This window comes from Equus caballus, chromosome 16 (assembly GCF_041296265.1).
Source record: "Equus caballus isolate H_3958 breed thoroughbred chromosome 16, TB-T2T, whole genome shotgun sequence".
NCBI lineage: Eukaryota > Metazoa > Chordata > Mammalia > Perissodactyla > Equidae > Equus > Equus caballus.
The window spans coordinates 8,483,068-8,501,689 of NC_091699.1; the positions used below are offsets into that span (position 1 = coordinate 8,483,068).

Genomic DNA, 18,622 nt, shown 5'->3' on the forward strand with positions numbered 1-18,622 from the left:
AAGGATAAACAAAATTGACAAACCCTTAGCTAGACTCACCAAGAAAAAAAGAGAGAAGGCTCAAATAAATAAAATCAGAAATGAAAGAGCAGAGATTACAACGGACACCTCAGAAATACAAAAGATAATAAGAGAATACTATGAAAAGCTATACGCCAACAAATTGGATAATCTAGAAGAAATGGATAAATTCTTAGAAACATACAACCTTCCAAAACTGGACCAAGAAGATGTAGAAAATTTGAATAGACCGATCACCAGTAAGGAGATCGAAACAGCAATCAAAAACCTCCCAAAAAAATAAAAGTCCAGGACCAGATGGCTTCCCGGGTGAATTCTACCAAACACTCAAAGAAGAGTTAATACCTATCCTTCTCAAACTCTTCCAAAAAATTGAAGAGGAGGAGAGGCTTCCTAACTCCTTCTACGAAGCAAACATTATCCTGATACCAAAACCAGACAAGGACAACACAAAAAAAGAAAATTACAGGCCAATATCACTGATGACCATCGACACAAAAATCCTCAACAAAATACTAGCAAATCGAATACAACGATACATTAAAAAGATCATACATATGATTAAGTGGGTTTCATTCCGGGGATGCAGGGATGGTTTAACATCTGCAAATCTAACAACGTGATACACCACATTAACAAAATGAAGAATAAAAATCACATGATCATCTCAACAGATGCAGAGAAAGCATTTGACAAGATACAGCATCCATTTATGATAAAAACTCTAAATAAAATGCGTATAGAATACCTCAACATAATAAAGGCCATATATGACAAACCCACAGCAAATATCATTTTCAATGGAGAAAAACTGAAAGCTATCCCTCTAAGAACAGGAACCAGACAAGGATGCCCGCTGTCACCACTCTTATTTAACATAGTATTGGAAGTCCTAGCCAGAGCAATCAGGCAAGAAAAAGAAATACAAGGGATCCACATTGGAAAAGAAGAAGTGAAACTGTCACTCTTTGCAGACGACATGATTTTATATCTAGAAACCCCTAGAGAGTCCACTAAAAAACTTTCAGAAATAATAAAGGAATATAGTCAAGTTGCAGGATACAAAATCAATGTACAAAACTCAGTTGCGTTTCTATACACTAACAACGAAGTAGCAAAAAGAGAAATTAAGAATACAATCCCATTTACAATTGCAACAAAAAGAATAAAATACCTATGAATAAACTTAACCAAAGAGGTGAAAGATCTCCACACCGAAAACTATAAAACATTGTTGAAAGAAATCGAAGAAGACACAAAGAAATGGAAAGATATTCCGTGCTCTTGGATTGGAAGAATTAACATCGTTAAAATGTCCATACTTCCTAAAGCAATCTATAGATTCAACACAATCCCTATCAAAGTTCCAACAACATTTTTTACAAAAATAGAACAAAGAATCCTACAAGTTATATGGAACAACAAAAGACCCCGAATAGCCAAAGGATTCCTGAGAAAAAAGAACAAAGCTGGAGGTATCACACTCCCCGATTTCAAATTGTACTACAAAGCCATAGTAACCAAAACAGCATGGTACTAGCACAAAAACAGACACACAAATCAATGGAACAAAATTGAGAGCCCAGAAGTAAACCCACACGTTTATGGACAGCTAATATTCGACAAGGGAGCCAAGAGCATACGATGGAGAAAGGAGAGTCTCTTCAATAAATGGTGTTGGGAAAACTGGACAGCCACATGCAAAAGAATGAAAGTACACCATTCCCTTACACCATGCACAAAAATCAACTCAAAATGGATTAAAGACTTGAATGTAAGACCCGAAACCATGAGACTTCTAGAAGAAAACATAGGCAGTATGCTCTATGACATTGGTCTGAGCAGCATATTTTCAAGTCCCATGTCTGACCGGGCAAGGGAAACAAAAGAAAAAATGAACAAATGGGAGTACATCAAACTAAAAAGCTTCTGCACAGCAAAGGAAACCATCAACAAAATGAAAAGAGCACCTAACAATTGGGAGAAGCTATTTGCAAACCATATATCAAATAAGGGGTTAATATCCAAAATATACAAAGAACTTATATAGATCAACAACAAAAAAACCAACAATCCAATTAGAAAATGGGCAAAAGATCTGAACAGAGATTTCTCCAAAGATATCCAGATGGCCAACAGGCATATGAAAAGATGCTCAACATCATTAGCTATCAGGGAAATGCAAATCAAAACTACAATGAGGTATCACCTCACTCCGGTCAGAATGGCTATAAATAAGAACACAGGAAACAACAAATGTTGGAAAGAGTGTGGAGAGAAGGGAACCCTTGTTCACTGCTGGTGGCAGTGCAAGCTGGTGCAGCCACTATGGAAAGCAGGATGGAGTATCCTCAGAAAATTAAGGATAGATCTACCATACGATCCAGCTATTCCACTGCTAGGTATTTATCCAAAGAACTTGAAAACACAAAGGGATAAAGATCCTTGCACCCCTATGTTCATTGCGGCATTATACACAATAGCCAAGACTTGGAAGCCACCTAGGTGCCCATCAAGGGACGAATGGATAAAGAAGATGTGGTATTTATACACGATGGACTACTACTCAGCCATAAGAAATGACGAAATCCGGCCATTTGTGACAACATGGATGGACCTTGAGGGTATTATGCTGAGTGAAATAAGTCAGAGGGAGAAAGTCAAATACCATATGATCTCACTCATAAGTAGAAGATTAAAAACGACAAAAAGAAAAAAAAACACATAGCATTGGAGATTGGACTGGTGGTTACCACTGGGGGAGGCAGGAGGGCAAAAGGAGTGATTAGGCTCACATGTGAGGGGATGCACTATAATTAGTGTTCGGGTGGGGAACATGATGTAATGTACACAGAATTCGAAATACGATGTACATCTGAAAAAAATAAAAATTTAAAGAAATAAAGAAATAAATGCATCTAGATTGGTTTTTCTCAAATAAACACATTATAGTTTCTGAAAAGGCAATAATTTTATTTCTAGACCTAAACTATAATTTCTCCAGAGTAAGAAAAGTAGCCTAAAAAGAAATTTTTCAATAAAAGCTAACCTTAAATGAAAGTGCACTGCAAATACTAAAATATGACATGAATTATCAACTGACTTAATTGGAAAGATAATGTAAAATGTACTTTACCTCACCAAGTCCAAAGTTCCACGACTGCTTAGAAGGCAATTCTTTCAAAGGGATATTACCCCTAGGGTCACAAATAAGACAGTATTAAAGTTTGATTTATTCTCTCTGAAAATTATTGTTCTAAATTATGGTTCCCAAAGTTGGCTGCAGATCAGAATTATAAGGGAAGCTTTTTAAAAAATAAATAAGCTCCATCCTAAGGGTGTGGGTCAAACTTGGTATTTTGTATTTTAAAATCACCCCCTTGAGTGATTCAGTTCTGCACCCAGCTTTGAGAACCATGTTCTAAAATCACTTTCATAAAGTACATTTTAAAATTCAAGGTCTAACATGCTAGTTTTTATTCATAAGTTTCTGAATACCTGGAAGTTTGACAGCAAAGAACCTAATTTTTTTATTTTATTAAATAAGTTGTGAATGTTTTATTCGTTGTGCCAATCCCATAAAAATGGCATATAGGTATTCTTTTTACAAATAGATATTTTAAATATTTCCATAAGAAAGTACTTCTAAAATAAAAACCTATTCTAATTCATGATTGTTAATTACCAAGATTTGACTAAACCACAATGATTACCAAGAAAGTTAGGACTATTCTGAAACTACAAGTTTTCTTTAATTAAGTATAACTGCAGTCCCATAAACTCTTGATATGTTTGCTTATGCCATTAGCATCTGAATTCTATTACTCCCTTGTTCTGATTCTATACTAACCAAGCCACCTTCCCATGGAGAGCTGCCAAAAATTAGAAAACATGCTCATCATGCCAGTAAACATTCCTATATAAGTAACCCTTCTATTTCTTACTGTAAATTAATAAATTGACATTCTGGTGAGTGTGTAAGTTTCTTGAACACATAAGTCAGTTTTCTCAAATCTAATTAACACTAAGATTCAGATAAGTTGACGGCTTTGTGCTGGCAAATACGAGCGCCATACTCTCAACTAGGGTGATATTACTAAGATTCTGACAACTGGCAAGCCTTTGTAGAGGCCAGTATGCCCACTCTGAGACAGCAACACCCCTACCACACATTGCCTCAATTCAACCCTTCAATACGCATTATACTAGATGCTGAATTGCATTCCCCAGATTTACCTGAAAACTTACAAATGGTTCACTGGATATATCTGGATTGTCTTCTGTGGTGCCTTCTCTTGGTAATCACTTTCAAATTTTCCTTTAAAAATAAAAGTATGCATTGAACTAAAACTCTAGCACAGACTAGTTCTTTTTTTTAAATTGGAAGCTTATTAGCATGACTCATATGGAACGAAATCACTGGTCCACACAATGTCACATAATAGAATGTCACTCTATTTTCAATTTTATACTCCTCCAAATACACACACACACACACACACACACACACACACACACACATCTATATTATATATAAATATGTACTAAAAACAAAAAGACCAATAGATTATTACCCTTCTCATGTATAACACCAACCTTTTTTTTCAGAGCTGGCTGGGAAACTATCCTTCTCAAAAGATGTACTAAGATTATTTCTTTCATGATCGTTATACTCTTTCTGATAGTTCTTGTTTGGCTGACACTTTTCTGGGTAACTTGTTTTATTAAAAGTAGAATTACTAAAAGTCAACTCTGGATTTGTAAAAATACTTCTAATGCATCTCTCAGTGGAATGGTTTTTATCAGAACTAGTGACTGCACAAATATCTCCCATACTGTCAAAACCACACTTGTCAAAGGTTTTCTTTATACTCCACTGATCTATGTTTAATAAATTGATCACATTTTCACTAATAAAAGAGTCACAATTCTCTGACAGAAGGCTGGGTGTTGGCTGGTTCGCATCTTCAAGAAAATTTGAAACCTCTTTCCTATTTTCTTCCAAAATATGTTGTACTGACTGTTTTTCAATAATGAAGTCTGACTGTCTTCTCTCATCCATGGTTCCACAATCTTCACCTGTAACTATATCAGGTCTTTCAGTAAGGAAATTCCGATTTCCTGGACTTTGAGATAAATAAAAACATATTTAACAAGAAAAGCATAGAAAATTTTCATTTAGAAACTTAAATACTTAGAGAACATACTGAGTAGCTACTAACATTTACCTGGACTATGTTTTCAGTTTTTCATTTGAATAAATATTACTGTTTTGGGTGGAAATTTGTCTAATGTGCCTCAGTGAGTATGAAAATAATCTACACTTAGTTTTGTTTTTCAACACAAAAAAAAGTGTTGAAATGAAGTATTATGTGGTTCAATTCACTGTTGTATTAACAAAATATGACCAACCTATATCATGTCTTCTGTAATAAGGTCTAGTGAATACCCTAGACAACCACTGCATGTAACTGCTGCTCTGTTTAATCAGAGAAAGATATTTTGAACACACTGCAGGGAAAAATTATCCCCAGTGTTTAAACATCAAATCAGAGTTATCAGAACACTATAACAGATATCTCTCAACCTAACAAGGATATAAAAACAACTCTGAAGTTCCCAAGGGAGAGCAATACAGATACAAATGCATATATATGTAATAAAGCCAAGAGATAAGATGAATTAGATGAAAAGGTTAGCCTAGATAATTTATAAGTTCCCTTCTAATGTACAAATCATAATTCTAAGTTATGTCCAACTTGTATAAAAGAATCAAAGCTATTATACGAAATAATTAAAAATCAAGATATTCTGGGGCTGGCCCTGTGGCAGACAGGTTAAGTTCACACGTTCCACTTCGGAAGCCCAGGGTTTCTCCAGTTCAGATCCTGGGTGCGGACCTAGCACACTGCTCATTAAGCCATGCTGACATGGCGTCCCATATAGCAGAAGCAGAAGGACCTAAAGCCAGAATATACAACTATGTACTGGGGGGGTTTGGGGGTAAGAAGAAAAACAGAAATAAATAAAGATTGGCAACAGATGTTAGCTCAGGTGCCAATCTAACAAAAAAAAAATCAAGATACTCTGGATTTTGTTGCCATTGACTATCCACAAATTTACTTAAGGGTGGGCTCCTCCAGAGATTGGAGGTACCAAAGAAATTTAGAAAAGAAACACAGACTGCTAAAACTGATTGATTTCCAATTTTATTTTTTAAGTTATTCATTAAACATCTAATGAGCAGGTCCACCTGCCGTGTTCCAGGCACTATGCCACGTATTGGGGACAGAGAGAGAAAAGAATTCAGTTTGGCATTAAAGAGAGAGAGAGATTTTGTCCAGGAATGTTCATAGACCGTGATCCTACACTGTTTCTCAATACGGGTCTTAGTGGTGTTTTGAGCAGAATAATGTTATTCTGTGATATCAAAGGCATAACCTATAGCACGCAATAATATACGCCATTCACACCAGAGAAACTGTATTACTTTAAATGAGAAAATAAATGTAAAAGCACTTCATAAATTAGAAAGCACACTACAAATGTAAATAATCATTTTTAAACAGCATTTTAAGCATTCTGACTCAGAAGAATCACTCACTGAGAGATCTGGAGAACAGAGAAATGTATAATGCACAGTTATTGCTCACAGGAAATAGTCTGGAAGGGGAGAGAAAAACTAGAAAGTGATAAGTGCTATTCTACAGTCTTACGACAGTAAATAAAAGAAATGCTTTTACTTGAGAAAAATCAAGTAGGTGGCATTTGAGTTGGGGACTGAATGTTGGGAAGGATTGCTACTTGTAAAGATTGACAGAGAGAAATGATGCTAAAAATATAAAATCATTACTAAGATAAATCGATCCAACTTCTTTAACACTTTTTCCTATAGATAAAAGTTCATTCATTTACGGACTACAATATGGATAAATTCATTATCTAAATAAGCCTTTTATGTGCATTAAATAGATATTTAATGTATGCCTGCCATGTGGTAGGGAGATAATACAGCTTATATTCTAGTGAAGGAAGATAATAACAAATAAATAACTAACCATTAATAAGTACAATGGATAAAAGAAATAAACAAATAAAAAAGATAATTACAGCAGCTTTATAGGTGCTACAAGATCAGACGATGGAACAACTTGTGTTGGAGGTCCTTTTCAGATAGCTGGTCAGGAAAGTTCCTAGCAAAGAAGTGATAAATAAGCTAAAGATACAGAATGATTAGACATATAAAGAGAGGAGTATGCATACTGCAGGGGGATGGAATAAACACAAATACAAGATTTGCAGCACATGTGAGAAACAAAAAGAAGAGGAGTAAAGCTAGAATAGAATCAGTGAAAGAAAACTTACGGCCTAAGGCTTAAAAGGTACAAAAGGGCCCAGATCATGTAGAGCTTTATTTTTGAAAAGAGCAATAAGAAATATTGAAAATTGCTAAGTACAAAAGTAAAACTCTCTTGCTTTTTGCCTTAAAAACTATCAGTCTGACTGCTGGGTGAATGCGAATATCCTGATTTCTATCTGGCCAAAATGAAGCTAGAGAAACAAGATTTAGCCTAATTGACTGACAGAATTATAAAACTGGACAAACTGTATGAGACAATGGCTTTCAGACTTGGGCCATTGGATAGAATAGGATAACGATCCCTGACAGAGAGAAAACAAGTAAGGTGAATTCTATGACTGCTCCTAGCTTATTGCTTGGAGAGAGTATCCAAGCCACAGAACAGAGAGGGGAAATCCAGTTGGAGCCCACAGATTCCCTTTGTTGAGGAAACAGCACTGGAAGGTCAGGAAGACTGCAGAGAACAGAGTATGCAGGGCAGAGTACCATGAAGGAGAGTGCTTCAAAGAGAGAGGGCTCCAGAGATCTACAGAAAGTTCTCAAATCTTCAGCTAAGTACTGATCAGCACATGCGTATGAAGTAATTACCCAAGGCTGGGAAAAGCAACACCCAAGATGAGAAGAGTGAACAATTCCAGGAACTCAAACAGAAATGAGAAAATTTTGTGTTTCCACCAGTTAGAGTGGAAAACCTCTTAATTCAAAGGAACTCCAAGAATACAAGAAGGATATTGCCTTAGCAGGGGGCAAAATTAGCCACAGAGTGAAGGTGTATCTGGTCCTGTTTAACAAAGTTTAAAGCAAGCCTTAATAAGATCATACTATTTCCAAGCAACTAAAATCCCAGAAAAACCTTAGGAAAATTTATAGGAATACAAAAATTTCCAGACCAAAAAGATGAAATTCATAATGTATACAATCTAAAAAAAAATTATTAGGAATGCAAAAAAGTAGAAAGTTACAACCCATAATGAAGAGAAAAATCAATTATTAGAAATAGACCAAGAAATGACACAAATGATAGAATTCGTAGACAAGGACATTAAAATAGTTATCAGAACTATATTCCCTTCATCCAAAAAGATAGACGAAAGACTGAGGATGTTGAATAGAAACATGGAAGATATAAAGAAGAGTTAAAACAAACTTCTAGAGATAAAAAATATACTGAATAGATTTACATAGAGATTAGACACCAAAGAAGATACAACTAGAGAATCTGAAGAAAAAGCAATATAATCTATATAAAATGAAACAATGAGAGAAAAACAGATGAAAATAAATAAACAGAGCATCAATAAACTGTGACACAACTTCAAATGGACTAACTTACATGTTATTAAGGTCCCCAAAGAAGAGAGGAGAGGAATAAAAAACATCCAAAAAATCAATGGCTGAATTTTCCACATTCGATAAAAACTAAGTTCACAGATCCAAGATGCTCAATGCAGCTCAAAGACAAGAAATAAAAAGAAAAGGAACATCCTAATCAATGGATAGAAATCTATGATAGAAAATCCACCATGGAGAATCTATGATAGAAAAATCTTAGCAACAGAGAAAAATTATATATTAGATATATAGATATTAAGATAAGAATGACAGCAACTTCTAGTAGGAAACAATGCAAAAGATATCTTTCAAAAAGAAAAGAATAAAAACTTACAAATACACAGAAGCTGAAAGAATTAATTACTAGCAGCCCCACACTATAAGAAATGTTAACAAAAGTCTTTCAAACATAAGGAAAATATCACCACATGGAAATCTAGATCTACACAAAATAACAAAGACCACCAAAAATGATAAATTTGTGCTTAAGTATAAAAAACATATTTTCTTAATTTTTAACTCTCTTTAAAGCAAAAAGAACAATAATATATTATTGGATTTATAACATTTATATAAGTGAATGTATGAATACAACACCACAAAGGCCAGAGGGGAGAAAGAGAAGCATACCATTACAGGGTTCTTACACAATACTTGAAGTAGTATAACATAACTAGAATATAGTCTGTGATAAATTAAAATATATACAATAAATTCTAAAGAAACCACTGAAAAACAAAACAGAGTTATAGATAACAAGCCAACAAAAGGATAAATTAAGTCATAAAAAAGACTAAAATCAAATAAAGGCAGAAAAGAGGGAAAGGGAACAAAGATTATATGGGAGAAATAAAAAATAAATAGCAAGAGAACAGACAAATCCAATCATATATCAATTGTTGCACTAAATGTAAACTATATTCATAACCATAATACAAGTCTCAATAAATTTGAAAGGATTCAAATCACACAAAGGATGTTCCCTGTCCACAATGGAATTAATTTAGAAAGATAACAGAAAAGTCTTGGGAATTTTAGGAACCAAATAACAAATTTCTTAATATCTCATGGAGTGAAGAAGAAATCAAAAGGAAAATTAGAAAGTTTTTTAACTGAATGAAAATAAAACAAAACATATCAAAATTTGTAGGATGCAGCAAAGCAGCAGTTATGGAAAATTTACAGCACTAAACACGTGCATTAGAAAAGAAAAATAGTCTCAAGTCAATGACCTCAGCTTTCACCTTAAGAAATCAGGAAAAAAGGAGTAAATTAAATCCAAAGTAAACAGACAAAAGGAAATAAAGATAAGAGCAGAATTCAATGAAATAAAAACAAAAGTAAGAAATACGTGAAACTGAAAGATAATTCTGTGAGAAAATAAATAAAATTGGCAAGTCTGTAATCAGGATAATCACTGGGAAAAAGGGGAGAAGAAACAACTTACCCATATTAGTACTGGGAGAAAAGACATCACTACAGAAGTTAAAGATTTCATACGCATAATAAGGAGATATTATGAATAACTTTGTCAATAAATTTTACAACATAGATAAAATGGATACATTTTTTGTATGACACAAACTACCAAAGCTCACTAAAAAAATAATAATCCAACTAGCCTCCTATCTAGTAAAAAATGGAAATTATAGTAAAAAAAAAAAAACCTTCCCACAAAAAGAACTTCATACCAACTGACTTCACTGATGAACTCTACCAGACATTTCAGGAAGAAATGTACCAATCCTACACAAACTCTTTCAGAAAATTACACAGGAGGGAATACTTCTCAACTCATTCTATGACACCAACATTAGGCTGATATCAAAACCAGACTAAGATATTACTAGAAAGTAATCTCCCTCATGAAGACTAATGTAAAAATCCCTAACAAAATTTTGGCAAATCAAATCCAATGAATGCATAACAAGGTTAGCACATTGTGACCAAGTAGGGTTTATCTCAGGAATACAAGGTTGGTTTAACATTCAAAATTAATCAATTGTGGGGCCAGACTTCTGGAATGAGAGACTGAGAAACCTGGCAAATCTTGTCCCCTAAGAGCAGTAACAGAACCAGATAACACTCACCAAAAAAATCATCTCAAATATGGGGAGTGACCAATGGCATCCAATAAACTGTGAAGCAGTACTTCAAGAAAAACTACTCAACCTTTGTAGAACCAGTGGGAGCCTGTGGAATTTTAGCCTTAGGCTGCCACCATCCCTCCACCCCCAACTCCATGGCTGGTAGCCTACCAAGGCTGAGCTTGTCTGGAGAGGGTCGGGAAGGTGGGAGACTCATGCCCAGGGAATTTGTCAAAAATAATCATTGTCTTGGTGGCAAACTATCAAAGAAGCCCAAAATTGCAGCTGCCTGAGGCTGAGATATTTGCAGCAAGCAAAAACCATCCAGAAATTTCATAGAGAGATCCAGAAAACAAAAAGGTACAAGAGGCTTTGATAAACTCCCAGACCCTCCTGGTGGTCTAGAAGGTTGCATACACGTGTAAGGCTGAGTGCAGACTCAGGAGAGACCAGAAAGAGCTACAGGTATCTACTCATCCCTAGCTGAGTGTAAGGTCTTGTGCAAGGGAGGAAGCCTTGATAGCCGAAGGTACGTAAACACAACCTCCAACTAATCATTGGTTGGCCTCTAAGCACTGCTTAGAGGGAAATTTATACCTTTTAATGCCTGTATTAGAAGAGAAGAAATATATCAAATCAGTAAGTTAAGCTTGCACTTTAAGAAACTAAAAAAAGACAGGCAAACTAAGCCAAAAGCAAGCAGAAAAAGGAAATCATAAACATTAGGGCAGAGATCAATGGAATGAAAAACAGAAAAATAGAGAAAATTGATAAAACCCTAAACTTAGTTCTTTAAAAAGACCAATAAAATTAGCAAATCTTCAGCTACACTAACCAAGAAAAACAGGAGAAAAGACACAGATCTAGAACTCAAAAAGGGACATCAACACCAACCTGACAGAAACTGAAAGGGTTTCAAGGGAATACTATAAATCACCTTATGCTAAAAATCATACAACTTAGATGAAGTGGATTAATTCCTAGAAAAACACATATTACTACAACTGATTCAAGAAGAAATTAGAAAATCTGAATAGATCTTTACACAAGTAAAAAAAATTAGTAAAAAGCCTTCCCACTAAGAATAGCCCTGATGCAAAAACATCTAAAGAATCCACAAATTCTTCTATTAAATAGAGCAAACACTTTACACTTTATTATATGAGGCCAGTATTATTCTGATATGAAAGCCAGACAAAAAACATAAGAAGAAAAGAAAAATTCAGACCAATTTTCCTAATGAATATGGATGCAAAAATCATAAACAAAATATTAGCAAACCAAATCCAGCATTACATGAAGAGGTTTATATATAATGACCAAGCAGCTTTTAACCCAGGAGTGCAAGGTAGTTTAATACTTCAAAATACGGTAATATATTACATGTTAATAGAATAAAGGGAAAAACTAGATGATAATCTCAAGGGACACAGAAAGAGCATTTGACAAAATCCATGATAAAAACATTCAATGAACTAGGAATAGAAGGGACTTTCCTCAACCTGATAAAGGGCACCTACACAAAAACCTACAGCTAATATCATACTTAATAGTGAAGGCTAAATGCTTTTTCCCTAAGAGTGGGAAAAATGCAAGCATGGCCACTCTTGTCACTGCTATTCAACACTGTACTAGAGGCTGTAGTCACTCAGGCAAGAAAAACAAGTAAAAGGCAACCAGATTGAAAAAGGAGAGATAAAAACACCTTTATTTATAGACAACATAATCCAGTATGGTGACACTCCTAAAGAATCCACAAAAATACTACTAGAACTAATAATGATCTCAGCAAAGTTGAAGGATACAAGATCAATATACAAAAATTAATTGTATTTCTATACACTAGCAATGAACAATCCAAAAATGAAATTAAGAAAATAATTCAATTCACAACAGCATAAAAAGAATAAGATACTTAGAAATAAATTTAACAAAAGCAGCACACTGCTTATATATTGAAAACTACAATACATTACTGAGGGGCCAGCCCAGTGGCCAAGTGGTTAAGTTCACACGCTCCGCTTCAGCGGCCCAAGGTTTTGCCGGTTCGGATCCTGGACGCGGACATGGCACCACTCATCAGGCCACATTGAGGCAGTATCCCACATGCTACAAGTAGAAGGACCCACAACTAGAATATATAGCTGTGTACTGGGGGGATTTGCGGAGAAAAAGCAGGACAAAAAAAAAAGGATTGGCAACAGTTGTTAGCTCAGGTACCAATCTTTAAAAAAAAAAAAATACATTACTCAGAGAAATTAAAGAAGATCAAACACAATGTAATATGGTTCAGCCATAAAAAAGGAAATCTTGCCATTTGTGACAACATAGATGAAGAGGGAGAGCATTATGCTAAGTGAAATAAGTCAGACACAGAAAGACAAATACTATATGATTTCACCCATACATGGAATCTAAAACGTCACACTCGAAGCAGAGAATAGAATGGTGGCTGCCAGATGCTGGGGAGTAGGGGAAATGAGATATTAGTCAAAGGGTACAAACTTCCAGTTATAAGATGCGTAAGTTCTGGGGATCTAATGTACAAGATGATGACTATAGTCATATACTTGTAAATTGCATATTTGTTAATAGAGCAGATCTTAAGTGGTCTGATCACATACCCAAAAATGGTAACTATTTGAGGTGATGAATGTGTTAATTAGCTTGACTGTGGTAATCATTTCACAATGTATATGTATAGCAAATCATCATCTTGAACATCTTAAATATATACAATTTTTATTTGTCAATTATATCTCAATAAATCTGGAAAAATAAAACTCTTCAAACACACTGGAAGGTTCTCTCATGCCCCTCCAAGTCCACACCTCCCAACAGTAACCACCATTCTGAGTGCTATCACCATTCATTAATTCAGCCAGGGTCTGAACTCCACATAAATGGAATTACACAATGGTCCTCTTTTTGTGTTGAGATTCTTCCATGGAGATGCTTGTTACTGCATGTATCAGCAGTTTATTTTTTTTCATTTCTGTGTATTATTTCACTGCATGAATATAATATAATATTCTATTCTTTTGTGTGTGTGTGAGGGAGACTGGCCCTGAGCTAACATCTGTTGCCTATCTTCCTCTTTTTGCTTGAGGAAGATTGTCAGTGAGCTAATCTCTATGTCAATCTTCCTCTATTTTATGTGGGATGCCACCACAGTGCGGGTTGACAAGTGGTGCTAGGTCTGCACCTGGGATCCAAACTTGCAAACCCTAGGCGACCGAAGTGGAGCATGCAAACTTAACCACTATGCCACCAGGCCAGCCCCATAATATTCTATTCTTAATGGACATCTAGGTTAGTTCAAATTTGGGACTACTATGAATAAAGCTGTTACGACATTCAAAAAAAAATGAATAGGAGAAACATTTCATGTTCATGGATTGGAAAAATCACTATTGTTAAGATGGCAATTTTCCCCAAATTGATCTACAAATTCAATAGAATCCCTATCAAAATCCAAGTAGGCTTTTTTTATTTCCAGAAACTGACAGGTTGATGCTAAAATTTATATGGAAATGCAAAGGACTAAGAAAAGCCAAAACATTTTCAAAAAAGAACAACAAACTGGAAGACTAATACAGTTCTCAATTTCAAAACATACAGTAAAGCTATAGTAATCAGGACAGTGTGGCACTGACATAAAGATAGACATAATTAACCGATGGAACAGAACTGAGATTCCTGGGGGAAAAGAAAAACAACTTACATTTTTGGTCAATCGATTTTCAACAAAGGTGCCAAAGCAATTCAGTGGGGAAAAGATATTCTTTCCTTTCCACAAATGCAAATGGTGAATTTAGACCCTTACCTCACACAATACATAAGAGTTAACTCAAAACAGATCATAGACCTAAATGTAAGATCTAAAACTACAAGACAGAAAAAAACATAGGAAAAAATCTTCACGGCCCTGGCTTAGTCAAAGACTTGTTAGCTATGACAACACACAAACAATTTCTAAATGAAAAAATTAATAAACTGTATTTCATCAAAATTAAACCCTTTTTTACTTCAAAAAGACACCACTAAGGAAAGGAAAAAGGTAAGCATTTCACCAAAGATACACAAATGGCTGATAAGCACATGAAAAGATGCCAACATCATTAGTCATTAGGGAAATGCAAAATTAAAACCAAAGTAAGATACTATTACATATTGACTAGAATGGCGTATATTTTAAAAGACTGACTTTACCAAGTGTTGTCAAAGGTATGCTGCAACTGGAACTCTCATACACTGCTGATGCGATGTAAAATGGTACAAATCACTTTAGAAAACAGTTTGTCAGTTTCTTAAAAATTTAATCATATACCTACCATATGACCCAGCCATTCCACTCATAGATGTTTCCCCAAGTGAAATGAAAGCATATGTCTAAACAAAGACTTCTATATGAACTTTCATAGCAGCTTTATTTGGAAGAGCAAAAACTTGGAGAAAAAAGCCAAATGGTCATCAACAGATGAATAAACTGTGCTATGGCCATACAATGGAATACTACTCAGCAATAAAAAGGAATGAACCATTGATATACACAACCAACGACATAGATGAATCTCAAATTATGCTAGGTCAAAGAAGCTAGACCAAAACAAGGAAAACATACTGTATTAATGCAATTTATATAAAATTCTAGAAAATACAAACTAATCAACAGTGATAGAAAGCAGATCAGCAGTTGCCTTGGGATGGGAGTAAGGGATGTAAAGTAGCCAGAGGAAGGGATTACAAAGGTGCCCAAAGAAACTACTGGGGATGATGAATGGTCATTATTTTTGACATATGTCACAACTTACCAAAGTGCACATTTTAGATAAGTTCAGTTTATGGTATGTTGATTATACATTAATAAAGTGTGAAAAAAAATAGACCTAAGGACAAAGAGGAAACAAAAAGAACTGTTATATGGCTATTACAATTCTAGGCAAGAGGCAGTGGTGGCTTAGACTGAAATGGAACCTGTAGAGATGGAGAAATGAGTAGATAACTTTAAAGTTTATTAGAATACAGAATTGACAATACTTTGTGAAACAGATATTGGGAGCTGAAGGAAAGGAAGGAATCAGGTACAACTTTTTTTTAGCTTAAGCAACTGAGTGAATAGTGGTGCCATTTACTAAAATGAGGAAGACTGAGACAGAATTACAGAGTCAAAGTTTCTCACTATGATTACCAAGAGTGATTCAAACTGGTTTTACAAGTTTAATGTCTTTTAAAACAACGAACCAGAGTTTAAATACAGACACCTAGAAAATAAAAATGGGGCACTGATCAACTACCATAAATATGAAAAAAAAATTATGTTTATGATAAAGAAAAAGAAAGTAGTAATTCATAAAACAGGGATTATAAAACAGACGCAAAGCACCTTGGCCCAAAATATTTTTTAAAATAAATAAATGAAAGGTAGATATGTACATCAGAAAATTGTTACTTATAACTACTTTAATTAAATGCTACATTTTCCTTACAGTGTTTTTTCTTCCTTAGAAGTTTTACTTAGGTCTGTTCACGTTTCTAACTAAAAATACTTCTGTCCAGTAAAATCAAATTAATAACTCAAAGAAAGCATGCTACAGGTTCTTTATTTCCTTCAACATCTTTGCTTACCTTTTTAATCTTTCAAATAATGTTCCAAATTGTGCTGTTTTATATGATGGACTGAAAGCATCTTGATTTTTGTTTAATTTGGAAATCACGGAATTAGAATAATTAACATTACTGAGGTGAAAAAAAAAAAAGGAAGAACCTGCCAAAAGGGTAAATGTACATATATACAATTTAAATAATTTACCGTAAAACCTCATTTAAGTAGACATCTATAGTTTAAAAATGTATTTTTTAGTCTAAAAGAAAGTGTCCTTATTGAAAACAAAATAAATACTGTTCTAATAATGAAAGCAGTGTCAGTATTTGAATGACTGCTAAAATAACAGGGTTGATCTATGGTGAGCTAACCATTTTCTCAGAGGTAAAAAAAGATTAAAAAAAAAAAGACCCGGAACACCAAGATCTTGAGTAAATAAAAGTTAAATATCACTGACAGAAAATAATGATTTCTCCCAAGGAAACAACTGCACTTATCTCAGTTCCTCCATTTACTAAGTAATTTTAGACTGCTACTTTAACCTTTTTTTAAAAAAAAGATTTTATCTTTCTTCTTTCTCCCCAAAACCTCCCGTTACATAGTTGTGTATTTTTAGTTGTGGGTCCTTCTAGCTGTGGCATGTGGGACACCAACTTAGCATGGCCTGACGAGCTGTGCCATGTCCACGTCCAGGATTCGAACCAGCACAACCCTGGGCCGCCATAGTGGAGCGCGTGAACTTAACCACTTGGCCACAGGGCCAGCCTCTGCTACTTTAATCTTTCTGAATATCGCTACCACTGAGTGCCAAACGGGGAAAGTATGGAAAGACTCTTGTGAAAAGCAGATGTGATAACCCATTTGTTAATGAGGAAGGTACCATATAAAGATATTATAATGGCCCAACACTAATCTATCCAGCAATAATAATTCATATCTGTAGTATATTTTATGTATAAGCCATGAAACACAGAAACGAGACGTCCAAAGACAAGCAATGACAGAAAGAGTCAGAAAAAAAAAGACGTGCAGGCAAAAAGAGATACTAAAAGTCTTTTTTTAAAAAAAGGTCTAAAATCAAGAAAAGCTGAAAATAAAGTCTGATAACACATCTCATCTCAGCCTCAGAGAGACAGTGTCAATGGTGCAGGGAGAAACACACAAATAAATCAAAACAGAAGAGAATATTATATATTGGCTCAATACTACTTCTCCAGGGACTAGTAAGCCCCAGACCACTTTTTATTCTAACCTGTTTTTCAACTCATTTTCTTATGTAATTTATAGTCTCATTTTAATTTTCCTGAAATCTCTCCAAATATATATCCAAATAAATAAATTCCCTAATACTTCACAATGTGACACCACAGCTTACCAGGGACGTTAGCTTCTCTTTTCTCTCTTCTGCCATATGAAGTACAACATTATTTACCCCTTTGGAGATAATCACTAACCTGCAGTCTCTAAGTAGAAGATTATTCAAGTATAGATTACACAGGGTCTCATTCTCTATCCTATAAACTATTTAACAAAGCAAGGATGAGTTAAAGCTGATGTAGGATGCAAGTTTTAGTCTTATAAAATACAAATGGAACGGGTAACTGAATGTTTTTCATTGCATCACTCGAAAATTATTGGGGGGCCAGCCCAGGGGCATAGTGGTTAAGTTCCCACACTATGCTTCGGCGGCCTAGGGTTCACTGGTTCAGATCCTGGGCACAGACCTACATACCACTCAACAAACCATGCTGTGGCAGCAACCCATATACAAAATGGAGGAAGAGGGCCACAGGTGTTAGCTCAGCAACAATATTCCTCAAACAAAAAGAGGAAGACTGGCAACAGATGTTGGCTCAGGGCCAATCTTCCTCACCAAAGCAACAACAAAAAATTATTGGGTCCTTAAATTAATAAGCCTAGCACAATACTTCATTTTCCCTTCTCTGAAAAGCAGAAAATATACTTCAATAAAATTGAATATCATTACATATTGTATATAACTATAATACTGTAATATATAACTATAATTTATAAATGATTATAAATTTGCTAATTATAAATTAATTTAGAAATAATACACAAATATGACATAAAACCACCTCATGCTAAAAATGGGAGAGATTCAAAACTAAATATTCTTGTTAACCTTGTTAACAAGATAGAGTGTTTACATAACCATTTTACTCACTACCATTATATATTAGTATAGTAACCTTT

At 34.6% G+C, this 18,622-nt stretch overlaps 1 protein-coding gene across 1 annotated transcript in view; it reads right to left on the bottom strand.

Annotated features, from left to right (window-relative positions):
• LOC138918160 (regulator of DNA class I crossover intermediates 1-like) overlaps nucleotides 1-18,622 on the bottom strand; it is a 74,318-nt gene that overhangs the window by 20,866 nt on the left and 34,830 nt on the right. Inside the window, exons 7-11 of the mRNA XM_070238357.1 lie at nucleotides 18,329-18,348; nucleotides 16,429-16,620; nucleotides 4,618-5,147; nucleotides 4,270-4,339; nucleotides 3,158-3,218 (exon numbers count right to left, since the gene is read on the bottom strand). Of these exons, the coding sequence (XP_070094458.1) occupies nucleotides 3,158-3,218; nucleotides 4,270-4,339; nucleotides 4,618-5,147; nucleotides 16,429-16,620; nucleotides 18,329-18,348 (873 nt within the window). The remainder of the gene's footprint in view (nucleotides 1-3,157; nucleotides 3,219-4,269; nucleotides 4,340-4,617; nucleotides 5,148-16,428; nucleotides 16,621-18,328; nucleotides 18,349-18,622) is intronic.